This window comes from Betta splendens, chromosome 3, assembly GCF_900634795.4.
Source record: "Betta splendens chromosome 3, fBetSpl5.4, whole genome shotgun sequence".
Lineage (NCBI taxonomy): Eukaryota > Metazoa > Chordata > Actinopteri > Anabantiformes > Osphronemidae > Betta > Betta splendens.
The window spans coordinates 9,631,188-9,647,155 of NC_040883.2; the positions used below are offsets into that span (position 1 = coordinate 9,631,188).

Here is a 15,968-nt window from a genome sequence, read left to right on the forward strand (position 1 = left end):
AGAATATTATATATTAGGAAGAGCAACAAAACAAACTCTTCAAACAAACAATCTGAACAGAGCTGAACACACTGCACACGTCTGATACTTCAAAGGCTGCTATGGCCAAGAAATCTGCTCGTAAGTACTTTTATCTATTTCACTATGTATGGATTTTAAACATTTTCACTAACCAAATTGATGTCACCTTTACGAATGCTGTAATCATGCTGCAGACACAATAATTGTAAATAATGTTGCTGGTACTCTTTTTTTTCTTTTCACTGTATTACTGGTGAACGTCTGTTTTGTGACTTATATCACGAAGCAGAAGTGATACAGAGACAGAGACATGTTTTGACCAATATTACAGAATTTCTAGAAGAAAGGAAATATGCTCACTACCAGAAACAGGGCATATTTTTATTTGTGTTATGTTCTAAATGTGCAAGTGTTTATTGCAATAATTCTCAAAATCCCCAAAAGTACATTGACATTGAAGTATGAGAAAATTGTGTCAATGGCAGGTAGGTAGAGCTACAGTAAACATGTTTCTTGGCACAGCCTTTGACTTCCTTATGGTTGCTGGTAAGTGGACCTCCCCTTACTAGCAGCCAGTTCATCGAGTTAGCTTGAATTACTTCACATACTTGTGATTGAATAACTTTCTGGAGTTACATTGCTCACATATTTCATAGTATCGCTAATGAAATCTATTAATTTTTACCTGACAAACCATTTCAGAAAAGAAGTTAATTAAAAAATAGAATTTCATGCATGTTAAATCCAAATAAATGCATGAGGCATTCTGAGGTTCCCATATTATTATACATTAGACACTTTGGTCCATGGGACAAACTCACATACATAAGACAAGTCTTGCAGCAGCCTCAGTCTGGTTAATAATAATCAGAGATGATGAGCACACAGGTAGGTATGATTACAGTTAATAGTAATGACAACTACTTTATAATTAACAGCTGCTGTGGCAGTCTTTACATGAACACAAACACAAATATAACCTGGTAGCGATTGAGGATGTGACACCTATCGGCTAGTGTTCAACACATGCTCTGTACTGTAGGTGGCAGGACCAGTGTCTCCAAAATAAGCAGAAACTCTGAAACAAGATATATATTGTGATTAAGAAAACAGGTTCTTTGGTTTGTATATTATGTTCTCCTTACATACATAATTATATTTTTTTAACACAGATACATTCTTCTTTTTTTGCATCTACAAATATTAAGTCCATAATCACATTGTCTTACTTAAAATTGATGAAACACATAAGGCACCTACTGTATGCCTGATAGTTCATCAAGTACTGCTCCACAAACTGACAAACACATCTCCTGTTTAATGAGCAGGAACTCCTAACACTGAAAGTTTACACTGAAAGTTACCTCAATTTTCAAAAGCTGACAGAAAATGCAGCAATAGCTTCCAGGGATGAAACTGGTAACCAAAGTATGTTTAAAAACTGGTTAGAGAAGCTGTGACTATGAGAAGATGCACAAACAGTCTAAAACCTGGAACAGAGCTGAGGCAGGATCAACAGGTTCAGCCCTGCTGTACAGTATTAAGCTGATTGGGGAAACAATCAACACAGTGAAAAAGCTGTGGAGACGGCAGATGGGAAAAAAAGAGAAGGTGACCGAAGCAAAACACTAGGGGACTGTGATGTTTAATACTGCCTTCTCTAATACATCAATTAAGAAAAGATTAACTTAAATACTCACAATGCTCACAATACTAGTGTGGATGAGGTGGACCGAAAAACAGCCTAATATTAGATAATCCACTTATATAACTTGAACAATACCTTTGGCAGCAGAAGATAAATTTCCCCTAAAACTCCATTTGGCAGATTCTCAACATCAGTGTATGGTTAAGTTACTGAATCCCTTTTGGACTTCTTCCAGCATTCTTACATTCAACCATCTCTTAATTATAGTTCCAGATATGCCAAGCATGAGGAAAATCTACAGCTAAAAATACGTTCAGCACATGTTTTATCATGTGGCTGGAAACCTGCTTGATGTAAGAATGTAGTTGCATAGTTAACAGTGACTCAGAGAAAGAGTTTTTGTAATGTGAACAAATTTTCATAATGCTTCCAGTAAAGATTTAGGCAGTCAAAGGGTATTCATAACATTGGCTTTGTTTTCTATATAATACTAAACATTGTTGAGTTCTAAGTCACCTGACCTAAACCAAGTTATATTTTATACAATTATTGCCCTATATAAAACAAAAGTACTGAACTGTGAATTCAATTCACTTTTATTTAGCACCAATTCACAAAATAGTTATCTCCAGGCACTTACGTCACTAACCCCAACAAATCCCACATAGAGCAAACCTTTAATTGCCACATATAGATACTATCATCTATACAAAAGTAGAAGAAGAAACCTCCAGCAGAACGAAGCTGCATGTGGGACGCTTCTGCCTCAACTGGTTGGGGTGAGGGGATAGAGAAGATACAGTACTGTGGGAAGAGAGCGAGAGAGAAAGAGAATCACAACTACTGGAGAGAAATAGGCAAGGTTAGTTAAATATAGAACAATGATGGCAGGTTATTGGACAAAAGAAGATGAAAAGAAAAAAGTTTGGGCGTTTGAATTAGGTCTATTAAGAGCTGGTTCCAGCTAAAGGCTCTGCCTCCCATTAAAGACTCTAGGACCCACAAGTAGACCAGTGCTGCTGGTATGCAGGATTTCATGTCATTTAAACAAGTTTGAATTTTGACTACAGTAGTTGATCTAGTTGATAGTTGAGTGTCATCCGCATAGCAATGAAAGTTTATAGAATGTGTCCTTATAATATTGTCTAGAGGAGACACGTATAGGCTATGAGAAGTCTAACAGAAAAATGATTAATCTGTCAAGTAAACTGTGATTCATGTGGAGGCATTTATATAAAAATGTAAAATGAATTAATAATTAAATGTGAATGTGAGAAATAATTTGTCAGTTAAGGATCAGGCTTTAAGATTTACATGTAGATATGGAGGACAAACCTATTGTGACTGTATGCGTTACCCTTGGATTTACAACACAAGAGGATGGCGAAGACAATAAGGAAAAGAATAGATGTGGTAAGTCTCTAAATGATTTATCTTCTATGTAATGGCAGATATTGTTTATACGTGCACACTTTACACTCATCACATACACACACGTGTGCTGTACATCTGAAGAACAAACTACTGTACTCCCAACAAAGCCATCAAAAAAGAACGTGCATCACTTGGGGATTGATAAAGTTCTATTTAATCTCTACCAACTCCAGTATTTCAGAATACAACTATATAGAGTGTATAACCAGACTTTACACTGGAGCATTGAAGTAACTTTCAGAAATTTCTCACTGTTCTCTCATATTTCCTGAGACTATCAAACAATTAAGACTATCTGTGATATACATACATGTGACATACTGTAAACATATACCCTAATTCTCGCACCATAGCATGCATCAGAGTTTAATTCCACTAGATTTTAATGAAAAAGTTCATATTAGCCACACTGGTGTATAAGCCGCACGAGTCTACATTGTAACGTGAGATATTTACCTTACATAGAATGACATTACACAAATGGCATTTTTTTGTAACTTTAACCCTATAGACCCCATTGGACTTTGCAGTATAATCCTGCCTTCTGCACATTAAAACCACTAAAGTCGTTGTCTTCACTGTCCGAATTAAACGGCCTCACAATTACTTCATCACACACATTCAGGGTCTTTCTTTTACTGTTTCATTGATGGTTTCCTTGTAGCCACTGACAAAATGCTGAGTTGTCCTTACCCTGACTTGTCTTGACTTCTTTAAGATGGCGATTGTTTTGGCTTCTGCTGAGCGCAGCAACTCCCGCATGGTTTGCGTGTAAGAATAAGTGAAATGTCTTTACATCCTCTTTAGAGTACATTCACTTTTGGCTAAACAACAAGCCATTTATTTAGGACAGAAAGAAGAATCCATTCCGTTGACTCTGTCCATCCAACGCGGTCAGCAAGTCAATCACATACAGGTGCTTTCTTTCATACGGGCTCTGGAGTACCAACCATGGTACTGGTTGTTCAGGTGTGAATGGCTCGACACAATTGACTACACAATAGAATTAAATAAGATTGAACCGCACCCATTTAGACCACCCCCCAAATGGTGGGGCCTAAAGCCGCAGGGTTCAAAGCACTGGAAAAAAGTAATGGCTTATAGTCCAAAAAATACGGTATTCATGTATATAAAAATAATGCCCACTCAAGATAGAGAAAAGACATTGTAGATAATAAATAACCTGTAATAATAATCTATAGCCCCAGAGTCAGTAATCTGATAATTGATTATTTTTTACTCCACAATATTGCAATATAGTTTTTTCCTCCAAGTACAGTATTTTCAAGTGACTTAAATTAAGACAGGCCTAAATAGACATTTTAGATTGGGACTCTTTTACTGTGAAAAAAACAGACTTTTGTGAAATGCATCAACGTTTAATCCAATGATTGACACAGTGTCTCCTTTCTAAATGTAGCTCAACAAAGACAAAATATATAATCATTGCATAATCACAGCATTTGTCCTCCCACATTTTGACACCCAGCTTCTGATAAATGAAGACCTGATATATGGAGAAACAAGTGAGCCAATGGTCCTTTGGGAAGGTTTTGGGTTACAGACAGTGATATTTATGGGCCCTTCACAATATATCACCTCCTTTAGTTAGACCATACAACAAAATATTTACATTGTAAGAACAGTAAATATAATTTCCTATAATTTCCCTCATGATACATTTACATAGATTTAATAAAGTGTAATAGCAACAGTGGAAAGTTAAAAAAAAGAGACCTCCAGCAAAACCTCTGCTTCAACTGGTGGCATGATAGAAAGAAAACAAGAGCAACAGACTTTAGATGGTTGTTTGGCAAAACCTGTGGATTAGTATGTTAATGGGTCTAAGGACAAAAAGGGAGGAAAAGAGAATAGCTCAAAGTATAAAGGACAGTGAAGTCTATAGCAGCTTCACTGAAAAATCAGACTAATTATACAAAACAGCTACATGTCATCATATTTCAGATTTCACTAACCTGTTATAAGCCTCCTAAAAATGAAACACTCACACTTTTTGTGAAGACCTATATATATACACTTATATGTTACTTCATATTGCACTTGGACAATATGACTTGGACTTAAGCAGCTGCTTTTATCATAGATGCAAGGCCAGTAGAAAGAGTTTTTAATCAGACACAGTGTTTAGTTTCTTAGAGAAAACATGCAGAAAATGGGGAGGGAGAGGGAGACAGGTGGTTTGATAAACAGCTTGAGCACAAGTCAGCCCTCCAAATATTGATGGAAGGTTTACAGCCACAGGTATTAAAAAAAAAAAAAAACATAGAGGAATTTAAACATTGCTACCTGACTACATTGTGGCATCTGTGCATGTTTTACATTTCTGTCTGAATCTTGGTAACAATTCCAACTTATACAGATTAGTATAACAAAGGGTCGTGTTAAATAGTCAGAAAAAAAGCTGATCTAATGTTCAGTCTGTGTGTACTCTGTCAAAATCAAATCAGTCACTGTGAGGATCACAGCATGGTGTGCTTTATTTTGTTGGTTTCCATATATAACCAATGCATAATAACCTATGCAGATAAACACAAGAGTTGGCCATCAGTACTGTACAATTTGTATCAGGTGATACATTGTTTCTTGAAGTCATGTACATTTTCTTCCTGAAAAGGAGTGAGCGCATGACAAACACTGCTGCTTTAAACATTACATTTACTGTAGAAGTCCTACAATTTGAGCTGCTGTAATTTATTACATTATAAAGTTTTATACTTTCTGACCTCGCTTTTGTCCTAATTCTCCAACAGAGACTGGGGAGGAACACCTCAGGATTGTACTTGTTGGGAAAACTGGAGTTGGAAAGAGTGCAACAGGAAACACTATTTTAGGGAAGAAAGTGTTCGAATCTAAGATGTCGTCTTCATCAATGACAGAATTCTGTCGGAAGGAAGCTGCTGAATGTGGTGGTCAAACACTGGCTGTGGTTGACACTCCAGGTCTGTTTGACACCAGTAAAACTCAAGAGCAGGTGAAATTAGAAATTGCTAAATGCATTTCTTTCACCTCTCCTGGTCCCCATGTGTTCCTGGTTGTTCTCCAGCCAGGCAGATTCACAAAAGAAGAGCAAGACACAGTCAACATCATTCAGCTGATTTTTGGCGACAGAGCAGTCCTTTACACAATGATTGTGTTCACGCATGGGGATGACATAAAGGAGGAAGGGGTCTGCGTGACTGACCTCATCTATCAAAATAAAGATCTCCAGAATGTCATCAATCAGTGCAGAGGAGGATATCACGTTTTGGACAACAGAGACAAGGATAAATCTCAGGTCTATGATCTGCTGAAGAAAATAAATACAATGGTTGTGAAAAATGGAGGAAGGTGCTTCAGCAATGACATGATCCAATATGCCGAGATAGCCATCCGAGAAGAAACTGAACGTCTCATGAAAGCAGATCCAAGTTTGGATAGGAAAAAAGCAAGGAAAAGGGCAGAGGGAGAGAATTCATTTACTCGAGCAGTTCAGCAGGGAGCTGCCATTGGAGCAGTAGCCGGCTTTTTGGGGGGTCCTATAGGAAGTGCAGTGGGAGCTGCAGTGGGAGCTATAGTGGGAGCTATAGCTGGTTCAACGAAAAAGAAGACGTCATGCAATACACAGTAATATTCAGTGATTGAAAAAAGTGATTGAAAGCGCTTAAGCTAACTATGTAATTTTTACCTTACTTGTTTACATAGTATATATTAATTAATAGGTGGATTTATGATCTTGATTAAACATTAGGAACATCATAGGTTTACTATTGATTTTTACCTTTATACTCTTTACCTAAATACTCTCACTTTAGATATTTACTTTGTGTAACATTATAGTGAAACTTGTCTTCTCTTCTTCCCAAATTTAATAATATACAGTAATAACCATAAAATACATTTTTTTACCATAAAAGTTGTCATGGTGTTATGAAGCTTTTGTAAAGTAGAAAATGCTTTTCTTCTGCATTAAAAAGCTGGAAACTGGATTAAAGAACATGTTTTCATAAAGTTTTACAGGTGTGTCATTTTGACACATCAAATGCAATGTATCTCAGTTTAAAGATGTCAATAAAAGAAATAATAAATGCCTTTTGTATTAAGACTTTCACTCTTACATAGAGTTTTAAATAAATGTCAAATAGTCTTCTGCATAAGACATTCCTTGTTACTGTAAAGTGAATGCTGTGTCCTGACAATCATCAAAGAGTGTTGATGATCAGAATGTTTCACAGAATGCTCGAGTCCTAACAGCTTATGTTATTTTCAGGTTATGACATCAATCCTGATTTGACTGTGGTGCTGGTGGGTCAGGAACGAACAGGCAAGAGTTCAACAGGAAACACCATCCTGGGAAGGAAGCTGTTTAACTGCATGTTAAGCACCACCCCTGTAACGCTGAAAAGTGAGAAAAGAGAAGGTCGTGTTCAGGGTCTTAGAATTTCTGTAGTGGACACACCTGGACTGTTCAGCACGCAGCTGTCTCCACAAAAAGTTAGGTCACAGCTGATACGAGCTGTAGACCTAAGCTTCCCAGGTCCTCACGTCTTCCTTCTCACAATCCAGCTTGGAAGATTTACCGAAGTAGAACAAAAGGGGCCGGAGACTCTGCAGAAGATGTTGAGTGCTTGTGTCTGTAAATACACCATGGTCCTTTTCACCTATGGAGATCGACTGGAAAACACAAACATGGACGAGTTCATCAGAGAAGACGAGAACCTCCAGGAGCTGCTGAATAAATGTAGTGGGCTTTGGCATGTGTTCAATAACAAAGACATGGGAAACAAAGATCAGGTCAGAGAGCTGTTTGACAAAATAGATGCCCTTTCAAATGGAAGATCCTCATTTTATGAGAGGTCTCTTTTTCCAGCCCAGTCTTTCTTCAGTGTAGTGACTGAACCTTTGACACGACTTTTCAAAGGTAACTTAGTGGGTCATTACCCAGCAGCTAGCAAACCACCTGTACTACAGACATACATGGAGAGAAAGACAAACATAGAGAGTGAGACAAAAGCAGAGTGGGAAACAAAAAGGCAGAGTGAGACAAATGTAGAGAGATACAGAGAAGTTGAGAGTACGACAAAAATGGAAAGAGACATAAAAGTAGAGAGGGACAAAAAATTGGAGAGAGACACAAAAGTAGAGAGTGACACAAAAGTGGAGAGAGACACAAAAGAAAAGAGTGAGACAAACATGGCAAGAGACACAAAAGAAAAGAGTGAGACAAACATGGCAAGAGACACAAAAGAAAAGAGTGAGACAAACATGGAAAGAGACACAAAAGTAGAGAGTGACACAAAAGTGGAGAGAGACACAAAAGAAAAGAGTGAGACGAACATGGAAAGAGACACAATAATAGAGAGTGACACAAAAGTGGAAAGAAACACAAAAGAAAAGAGTGAGACACAAGTAGAAACTGAGACAAAAGAAAAGAGTGACACAAAAGTGGAGAGAGACACAAAAGAAAAGAGTGAGACAAATGTGGAAAGAGACACAAAAGTAGAGAATGAGACGCAAGTAGAAACTAAGACAAAAGAAAAGAGTGACACAAAAGTGGAGAGAGACACAAAAGTGGAGAGTGAAACAAAAGTAGAGGGAGACAAAAAAGAAGAGAGTGAGAAAAAAATGGAGAGTGAGGCAAAAATGGATTGTGCAACAAAAGTGGAGAGTGAAACAAAACAAGAGAATGAGACAGAAATGGAGAGTGAGATGAAAGTTGATAAAACCAGTGATATAAACAGTGATATAAAAATGAATCAGGAGGGGGACGGGGTTAGGAAGAAGAAGAAACAGAGGGGGAAAGTAACAGAACGGGGAAGAGGCAATAGTGTTAGGAAAAGCTAACCAGACATGGGGAAGTAAAGACAAGGGTGGTGTTAATAAGAAGGAAAAGATGAAGATATTTGAGATATTTTAATCTGACTTTATGTATTGATGTGTTTCTGGTTGTATGTTTGGGTTTAAGTAATAGAATATAGTACGAACTCATAACCTATGTTCACTGATGGCATACGGTTGTACAGAACTGTTGTTCTGGGCACATGCCAATAAAGCAATATGTAATCTTTTGGTTTCTGATAAACCAATTTTATGTTTTAGTGTCTGTAAAACAATCTACAATAAGACTGATTTTACCACCACAAACAACACACCTAATAATTAGTTGTATTCTATTTTTGATTTCTTTTTATGTAAACAATTTATGTACATATCTAATTATTATGTAAATAATTCACGTTTGGTACGAGGGTATGAAAAGACAAAGTTAGACCGGATGCAATTCCATGTTTGCCTTGTGTAACCGTGGTGAATAAAAATGATTCTGATTCTGACCTATAAACAAATGTCACAACATAATGTCAGCTGTGTGTGGAACCCGGAAGTCTGTCTGGGACTTAAGTCATGTTTCTAAGCCAGACCTCCAATTCAACCTCAACCTCCATTCAGAGTAAGGGAGAGGGTTTTAACCCTCCATGTGAGCTAGTTAGTTCTAGAATCAGACTGGTGGAGCCTGATATCTGTCCTTTTCCTTATTTCCAGTGGAACCAGTCTCTACTTGGTTACCTAAAGGGACAAAATGAGACCAACTATTCCTGGAATGCTCTTGCACAGTAGACATTCTTCACTTCCTACCCTGATGCCCTATGTCACACTACAGTACCTTATGATATGCCTAGAACAAACAGATATACCTGACTTCCCACTACATACAGTACATAATAAATATATTTCAATTAACCACATAATCACACAACTGTTTAAACCTGCCAGCTTTCCAGAGGTGGCCGCTACAATAACATATTTACCTGTCAACGAACTAAACAAACCTAAACAAAAGTGCAGACATATCAATTCATAAATTATATTTACAGTTATAAATGTCCTCATAAAGGGGAGGAAAGAGAGCAGCAGACAAAATGCATGTTGTAATGGTTCATTGGATGAGAATCTGCCAACTGGAGACATTAGAGTCCAGAACAGAAGAGACCAGAACAGAGAAACACAGGCGGAAGAAGTACATTTACAGCAGACATGACAGGTGAAGCTAGTGTAAGTTAGACATCAAGTTTTATTTGCTAAATGCTTTGCTTGTATTGTAATGGGAGGAAATAATAATGCTAATTATACTAATTACACAAATCCTTGAGAGGTAATTGTGTTCTTTAGCAACTGTTCCTTCAGAATGACGTCCAAAACCGTGTACTGTATGATCTAGCAGAGCCTCGATGTTTAGCAGTTTTACAAGCGGGCTGCAGAGACATTAAATGCATGATATGAATTCATTGTTACAGTGTGTGACAAAATCATGTCTCTTCACATAGTCACATGCAAACATCAACTCCATAGTTAAAATCTGGGTTTCAGTCAGTTTTACTCCAAAGTAAGCTACAAGAAGATAAACAGCACATAAACAATTCTGTTCAATTGTATTCAGATTATTTATATTGTGCCAATTAACAACAAACAAATAAAATATTTTTACATTTAATGACTCACAGACATTCTCCAATTTACTGACTCCTTCCTAAATGTTGTGTTACGAGGCACAACTGTATTTGAAATTACTGTAATTCACACTTACAAATGATAAAGTGCAGATCCAGCTTCCACCAAAATGGGATTGTTAGCCACACAATGCATGAAAACAATGTTTAGAGCAAGTCAGGCATTTTCAACTCAGAAAAGAAACTACAGCTGTTGTTTTTATACCTACTGTCGATAATTGTGTTACTTGAATGTACTGAATTCAATTCAATTTAACTCAATTTTCTTTGTATATCACCAATTCACAAAAAAAGTTAGCTCAAGACACAAAGTAAGGTTTAAGGCCTTACACAGTTATATCACAAGAACAAATCGCACATTAAGCAAACTCTTAAATGGAATATCAATCAATACATTGTAGTTAAATGTTTATTGATGAATTTTAATACAATGTTAACAGTGTAGAAAACCCTGCTTGGAGGAAACCTCCAGCGGAATCAGGCTAAGTGCAGGCATTCAGTGAGCATTTGTTTGTGTTTGAATATCATGTCACTTGTCAGAGAAGCCAATGTTGTTGTTTCTTTCCTGGTATAAAATCCTCAATAACTTAGTGTTTTAAGGGTCCTAAGCCAGTTGATTCAGAGCCAGTTTGCAGGGTTGAGTACATTTTTTGTAGTCTTGTGAGGTTGAAGAGCCCCAAAGCTTCCAAAGTACACACATGTCCACCTCAAACTATTTATCATTGCGTTTGGCAGTTTCAAATGATTTCATTGACCATTGGGGATTTTCCATTGCTCTTGTCCATAGGTTCCAGAGTTCAAGGAATCATTTAAAAAAGGGAACACTGGATATTATTAGATACTAGACTTAGACATATTAGACTTAGTCTGTCCCATATGTCATTAGTGGTATATGACCCAACAGTTTAATAGTTTAACATCAAATCATGATGTCAGGATCCCTTGGCTGTCTTTGGCAGCCGTTCTGTCTCTCTCTCACCATGCCATGCCCTCAGCATCTCCTTTCCTCAGTGAAGTCAGTGAAATCCGTTCCACACACCTGTGCCTATAGTACCCCTCTGCCCCCCCTTTATATGCTTACCCAGCCTTCAGTCAGTGCTGGGTTACTGATACTGCTATCTTTGTTGGTGCTGTTTGGTCAACGTTTTGACTGTTCCTGTTTTGTTCAGCATGCTATTGGAGGAAAGGAGTTTTTGTTCACTGCTACGTTTCGGTCTGGTATGAAGTTTTGCCTACTGAACCATGTCTTTGTACTCTTATGAGTCACGCCAAGTCATGCTAAGCTAACTTCTAAATTTATCTGTAACCTGTGTGCAGTTTTGTTGTCCACTGAACAATGTCTTTGTACTCTTATTAGTCACACTTTGTGTCCTATTTTAGACGTGCAGAGAGCTCAGTCATGTTCACGCTAAGCTAACACACTAAGCTCATATCAGATCGGCTCTAAACTACACACTAGAAATGATTGTTTTTGGCTTCAGTGATGTTATGAACATCAGGCTTGAGGAGGTAATGCAGCTGCCAATCTGCTGGGTGGATAGACCCACTGTGACAAAACACTTTCTTCCCTGATTCAGATACTACAAATCTGTGACTTTCACAACAAAAAACATTTGCATAAATTGCATAATTTGTAATCCAACACTTGTCTTCACTAATGAATTATTTCATAAAAAACAGTCATCATGTAACACAATGGAGACACAATAGAATTAGGAGTTAGCTTGAACTTGATGTTAAACTGTCAAAATTGTGGGTGAAGGTACCATCCAGGTGTGTTTCAAATTGAAACACAGAGTAAAGACACTGCGAATGGTGCAAGTTATAACATGCACAATTAGATACTAATGGCAATAGAAAAACTTAATGTGCAATAATAAATCTTCAGAGATAATATTTCAAAAGTCACATGCACATGTTGCCATGATGTCTGACCTGCTTAAGGGGTGGACGTGATGTTTTGTACTGTGCATGTTGAATTGACCCAAATATTTTTGCTTTACACATCAAGGGCTACAATATACAGTCTGGACCACAAATGTCTGAACTGTATTTGAGCTTGTTACTGAACTTTCATTTTAAATCTGTACACTAACACAACAGATTCACTGTAAAGTCAAGCACTCATGATGTCAATAAAGTGCAGACACACTGCTTTGATTTAGAGAGTTACCAGAAATATTAGATTAACCAATTACAAATTACACCCTTTAAAAAGGGTGCTTGAACAGAGTTTGATGACAAAATAACATAATGACGTCTTGCAGTATTTACTACAATACTGCAAAAATGATATATTGTTGCTCAAATACTTGTGGAAGTGCATTTTGCCAAGCCAAGCACTATCCAGGTCATGGATAACAGACTGGTCAGATGCTCAATGCATGTCCTTAAAGGTCTTCCTGATTACACTGTAGGACAACTGTGAATCAGACTGTTGTCTGCATTGTTCCTACTAACTGTAAACTGAAACCATCCCTTCGTTTCAAATGTCAGAAGTTACAAGCAGGAAGCAGGTGTGTGAGGAGTCAGCTAAACAAAATTAAAAACAATTCTGCTGAGATAAGATTATGTAACCAAAATTGTTTGGATTTAAGGACATCAGGCAACAAATTGCCTTCTGCTGATGTAGCCTGATTCTGTCATTCAAAACCAGGGTTTGAATGAGGAAACCTGAATGAAAAGCGACAGCTCCGTCTGTGGGAGTGTCAGGTCATATGATTCATTCGTTGGATTGTTCAGAATGTGGCTGTCACATGTCTTCATACAGCAACATGCCGCTGAAGATGGTAAGGGGCTCTCCAGAATGTGCCAATTTGCCCATTACCAGGTCGATGCATACCGTGTCCCGAGTCTGCAGAGGCAGTATGATGTTAAAGACGGCCAGTGAACCTGGAGTGGTTTTAATTTCAGCCACAGGGTTGTTTTCTAGGCCTTCGGGTTGGTAGCCTCCAGAGTCTACCCGGGCCATGCCATAGTTAGACTTAGACAGGACCGCCTCAATTTTCTTGTTCTTATGGCCCGTCAAGATGGCACTGAAGAAGTAATGTCCATCTACAGGAGCAGTGAAAATACCTGAAGGTGACAAAGTCAAAGTGTGTTACCAGAGATATGAGAAGTAAATCTATATTGTAAACATCTTGTTACTACACTGTATAATCTCTCAAAAAACAACAAACAACTACTAGTAAGCTCAAATGAAAAGAATGATGCTGATGCAGTGAGCCTGGGTTAGAGTCCCAAAGCCAATCAGGTTCCTTTGTGTATGAAGTGTGCATGTTCTCTCTGCAGTCTCTGAACAGCACTAGTGGCCTATCCAACATGAACCACACCTCTCAGGCTTCAGTGACCATCACAAGGACAAGCCGTTTGGCTGAACCAAATATCAAGTGGTTACCTGTCTTTGGGTCATAGAAGTCTCCCTCATTGACAAAGACCTTGTCAAATATGATGGTTCCAGCTCTCTCCATTGGTGCAGTGAGTGCAGCAGAGAAGGACAGTCTAGGCACATGAGCATCAGCACCAGGTAAGCCTGAAAACACAAGTTAGACTCACAACTGTGCACATGGACAGGTCACATTCAGTTCAAAGTGACATCAGTTACCAGCCCTTCCTGTCTACCAAGTCAAACTTTGTCCCAAGAAAAGCTTGTACCTGGTTCACCTTTGGGACCTGTAAGAAATCAGATTAGTGGTTAGAAATGAAGGAAATACACATCTAAGCATTTTATGAGCTGAAAGCCCTGTTGTTTGACAGTTTTACCTTCATGTCAAATTACAGAGTAGGTCCTATTTCTAATTCTACAAGACCAGGAAATGTAGTGACATAAGGAATTGGTTGTACCAGGCAGACCTCGTGTTCCACTTTCTCCCTGTCGTCCAGGAAGTCCTGGAGGCCCCCTGGGCCCTGGCAGCCCATTTAAGCCTCTGTCGCCTTGAGGTCCACGGACACCTGACCAATAATATGAAAAAACATTAGAAAAAAAGTGTTCTTTATTGGGTCTGGGTTTAAATTAAAGCTGAGTGGGATTACACATAATTATGCCCAAACAACAAATGACTATGTCTAAAAGAAAACATGTAATTTTATATTATATTTATATTTTAAGAGATTAAAATGGTAATTCATGTAAATATCCAAGATACCTTGAGAAAAAAAACATTCAAATAGACACTGAAAATAATTCTTAAAAAGCAGCAAAGCATACATTATAAACCCTCAATTACTACAAATGCAGCTCTCTTGTCTAATATGCCTTTGATATAGAGGAGGAAAATACAACCATAACACTGGCTCAGATGACCAGAAAAAGTTTTCAAGGTCACTTCTAATGATAAACTTCTCCAAGACTAATTAAAGTTCTGCTTCGCATAGAGGTTAAACCCTGAATCAAAGCTCAGTCAAAAGGAAGAGGTCAAAGTAAATATCAATTTGCATTGGACCACTCTGTAGTAACTAGAAATGGTTAATCAATAATAATCTAACTCACCAGTCAAGCCATCCTCAGAAAAAGTCTGTTGGCTGCTGAGAACCTGGTTTAGGCTCGAGTTCAGGTTCTTCATCTTGCTGTGAAGATCGTCCTGATTCTTCTGGACAGAGTCCAGGAGGCTTTCGTGATGGATGATAGAGTCATTTAGACCAGCAACACATGTCCACAGACCTGTGACATGTCTATTTAATCCTAAATATAGAAAACATTAGAACACATAAAAACACAAAATAAAACAGAAATATAAAAATAGCACCTAATGATTCTTCAAGCTTAAAACCTTAATTTAGATTATGTTTATATAATAATTAAAGTTGGATCAGGTCCCTATGAACCATCTGTCACAGCTCATGTCATTTGGCCACTGCACTCAGTCGTTTCCGGTTTTATTTTGTCACCACCTGTCTCAGTCATTGTTAGTTTCAGTCAGCCTTGCTTCCGGTTCTAATCTACTCACCTGTCTGTCATTTAGTCATCACCACTTAGTATTTAAGCACCACCTCTAAGCCCAGCACCTTGCCAGATTGTCTCTTTATGTTACAGCCAGCAATCCAGCGTTTCGTATCCATGATCTTGAAACCCGTGTATGACCCTGCTTCTCCTGACCCTGATTCCTGTCTTGCCTTCGATCCTGCCCTGCCGTAAGTTGACCCTAGCCTGCCTTGTGACTACTGCTTGTCTAACCCTGCCTGTACTGAACCTGCCTACTCTGTGTACTGACCTTCGTTTGCCTGACCACGAATTAAGTAAACTGCGTTACCACTCAAGTCTTGTCTCCGCTGTGCGTGTGGGTCCGCTACCTTGAGTCCGTGACACCATCTCTTAACGGAGATACTACAAACTTACAGAGGTTTTCCTCTCCTGTAACTATCAA

The 15,968-nt window shown here is 38.1% G+C and overlaps 2 protein-coding genes across 5 annotated transcripts in view; one reads left to right on the forward strand and one right to left on the reverse strand.

Moving 5' to 3' along the window:
- On the forward strand, positions 1 to 12,026 carry LOC114851962 (GTPase IMAP family member 8-like). Its single transcript, XM_029143906.3, has 3 exons — positions 1 to 120; positions 5,875 to 6,510; positions 7,371 to 12,026. The coding sequence occupies exons 1-3, from the start codon at positions 102 to 104 to the stop codon at positions 8,942 to 8,944; spliced, it is 2,229 nt and encodes a 742-aa protein (XP_028999739.1). The 5' UTR covers positions 1 to 101; the 3' UTR covers positions 8,945 to 12,026.
- Positions 10,021 to 15,968, reverse strand: part of LOC114851960 (EMILIN-1-like) — a 20,392-nt gene continuing 14,444 nt past the window's right edge. The window contains exons 10-14 of one of the 4 annotated variants that reach the window (XM_029143900.3): positions 15,095 to 15,286; positions 14,449 to 14,556; positions 14,260 to 14,277; positions 14,003 to 14,137; positions 10,021 to 13,680 (exon numbers count right to left, since the gene is read on the reverse strand). In XM_029143900.3, the coding sequence (XP_028999733.1) occupies positions 13,358 to 13,680; positions 14,003 to 14,137; positions 14,260 to 14,277; positions 14,449 to 14,556; positions 15,095 to 15,286 (776 nt within the window). In that variant the 3' untranslated portion in view covers positions 10,021 to 13,357. Of the gene's footprint in view, positions 13,681 to 14,002; positions 14,138 to 14,209; positions 14,278 to 14,448; positions 14,557 to 15,094; positions 15,287 to 15,968 lie in introns of those variants that run through there. The other 3 variants (XM_029143901.3, XM_029143903.3, XM_029143902.3) reach the window with 3 other exon arrangements.

What these genes read in the sequence shown, in the direction of transcription:
- LOC114851962 (XM_029143906.3), top strand. An exon ending in CATCCGAGAAGAAACTGAAC is followed by an intron (nt 6,511 to 7,370) that starts GTCTCATGAAAG and finishes TGTTATTTTCAG; the next exon opens with GTTATGACATCAATCCTGAT.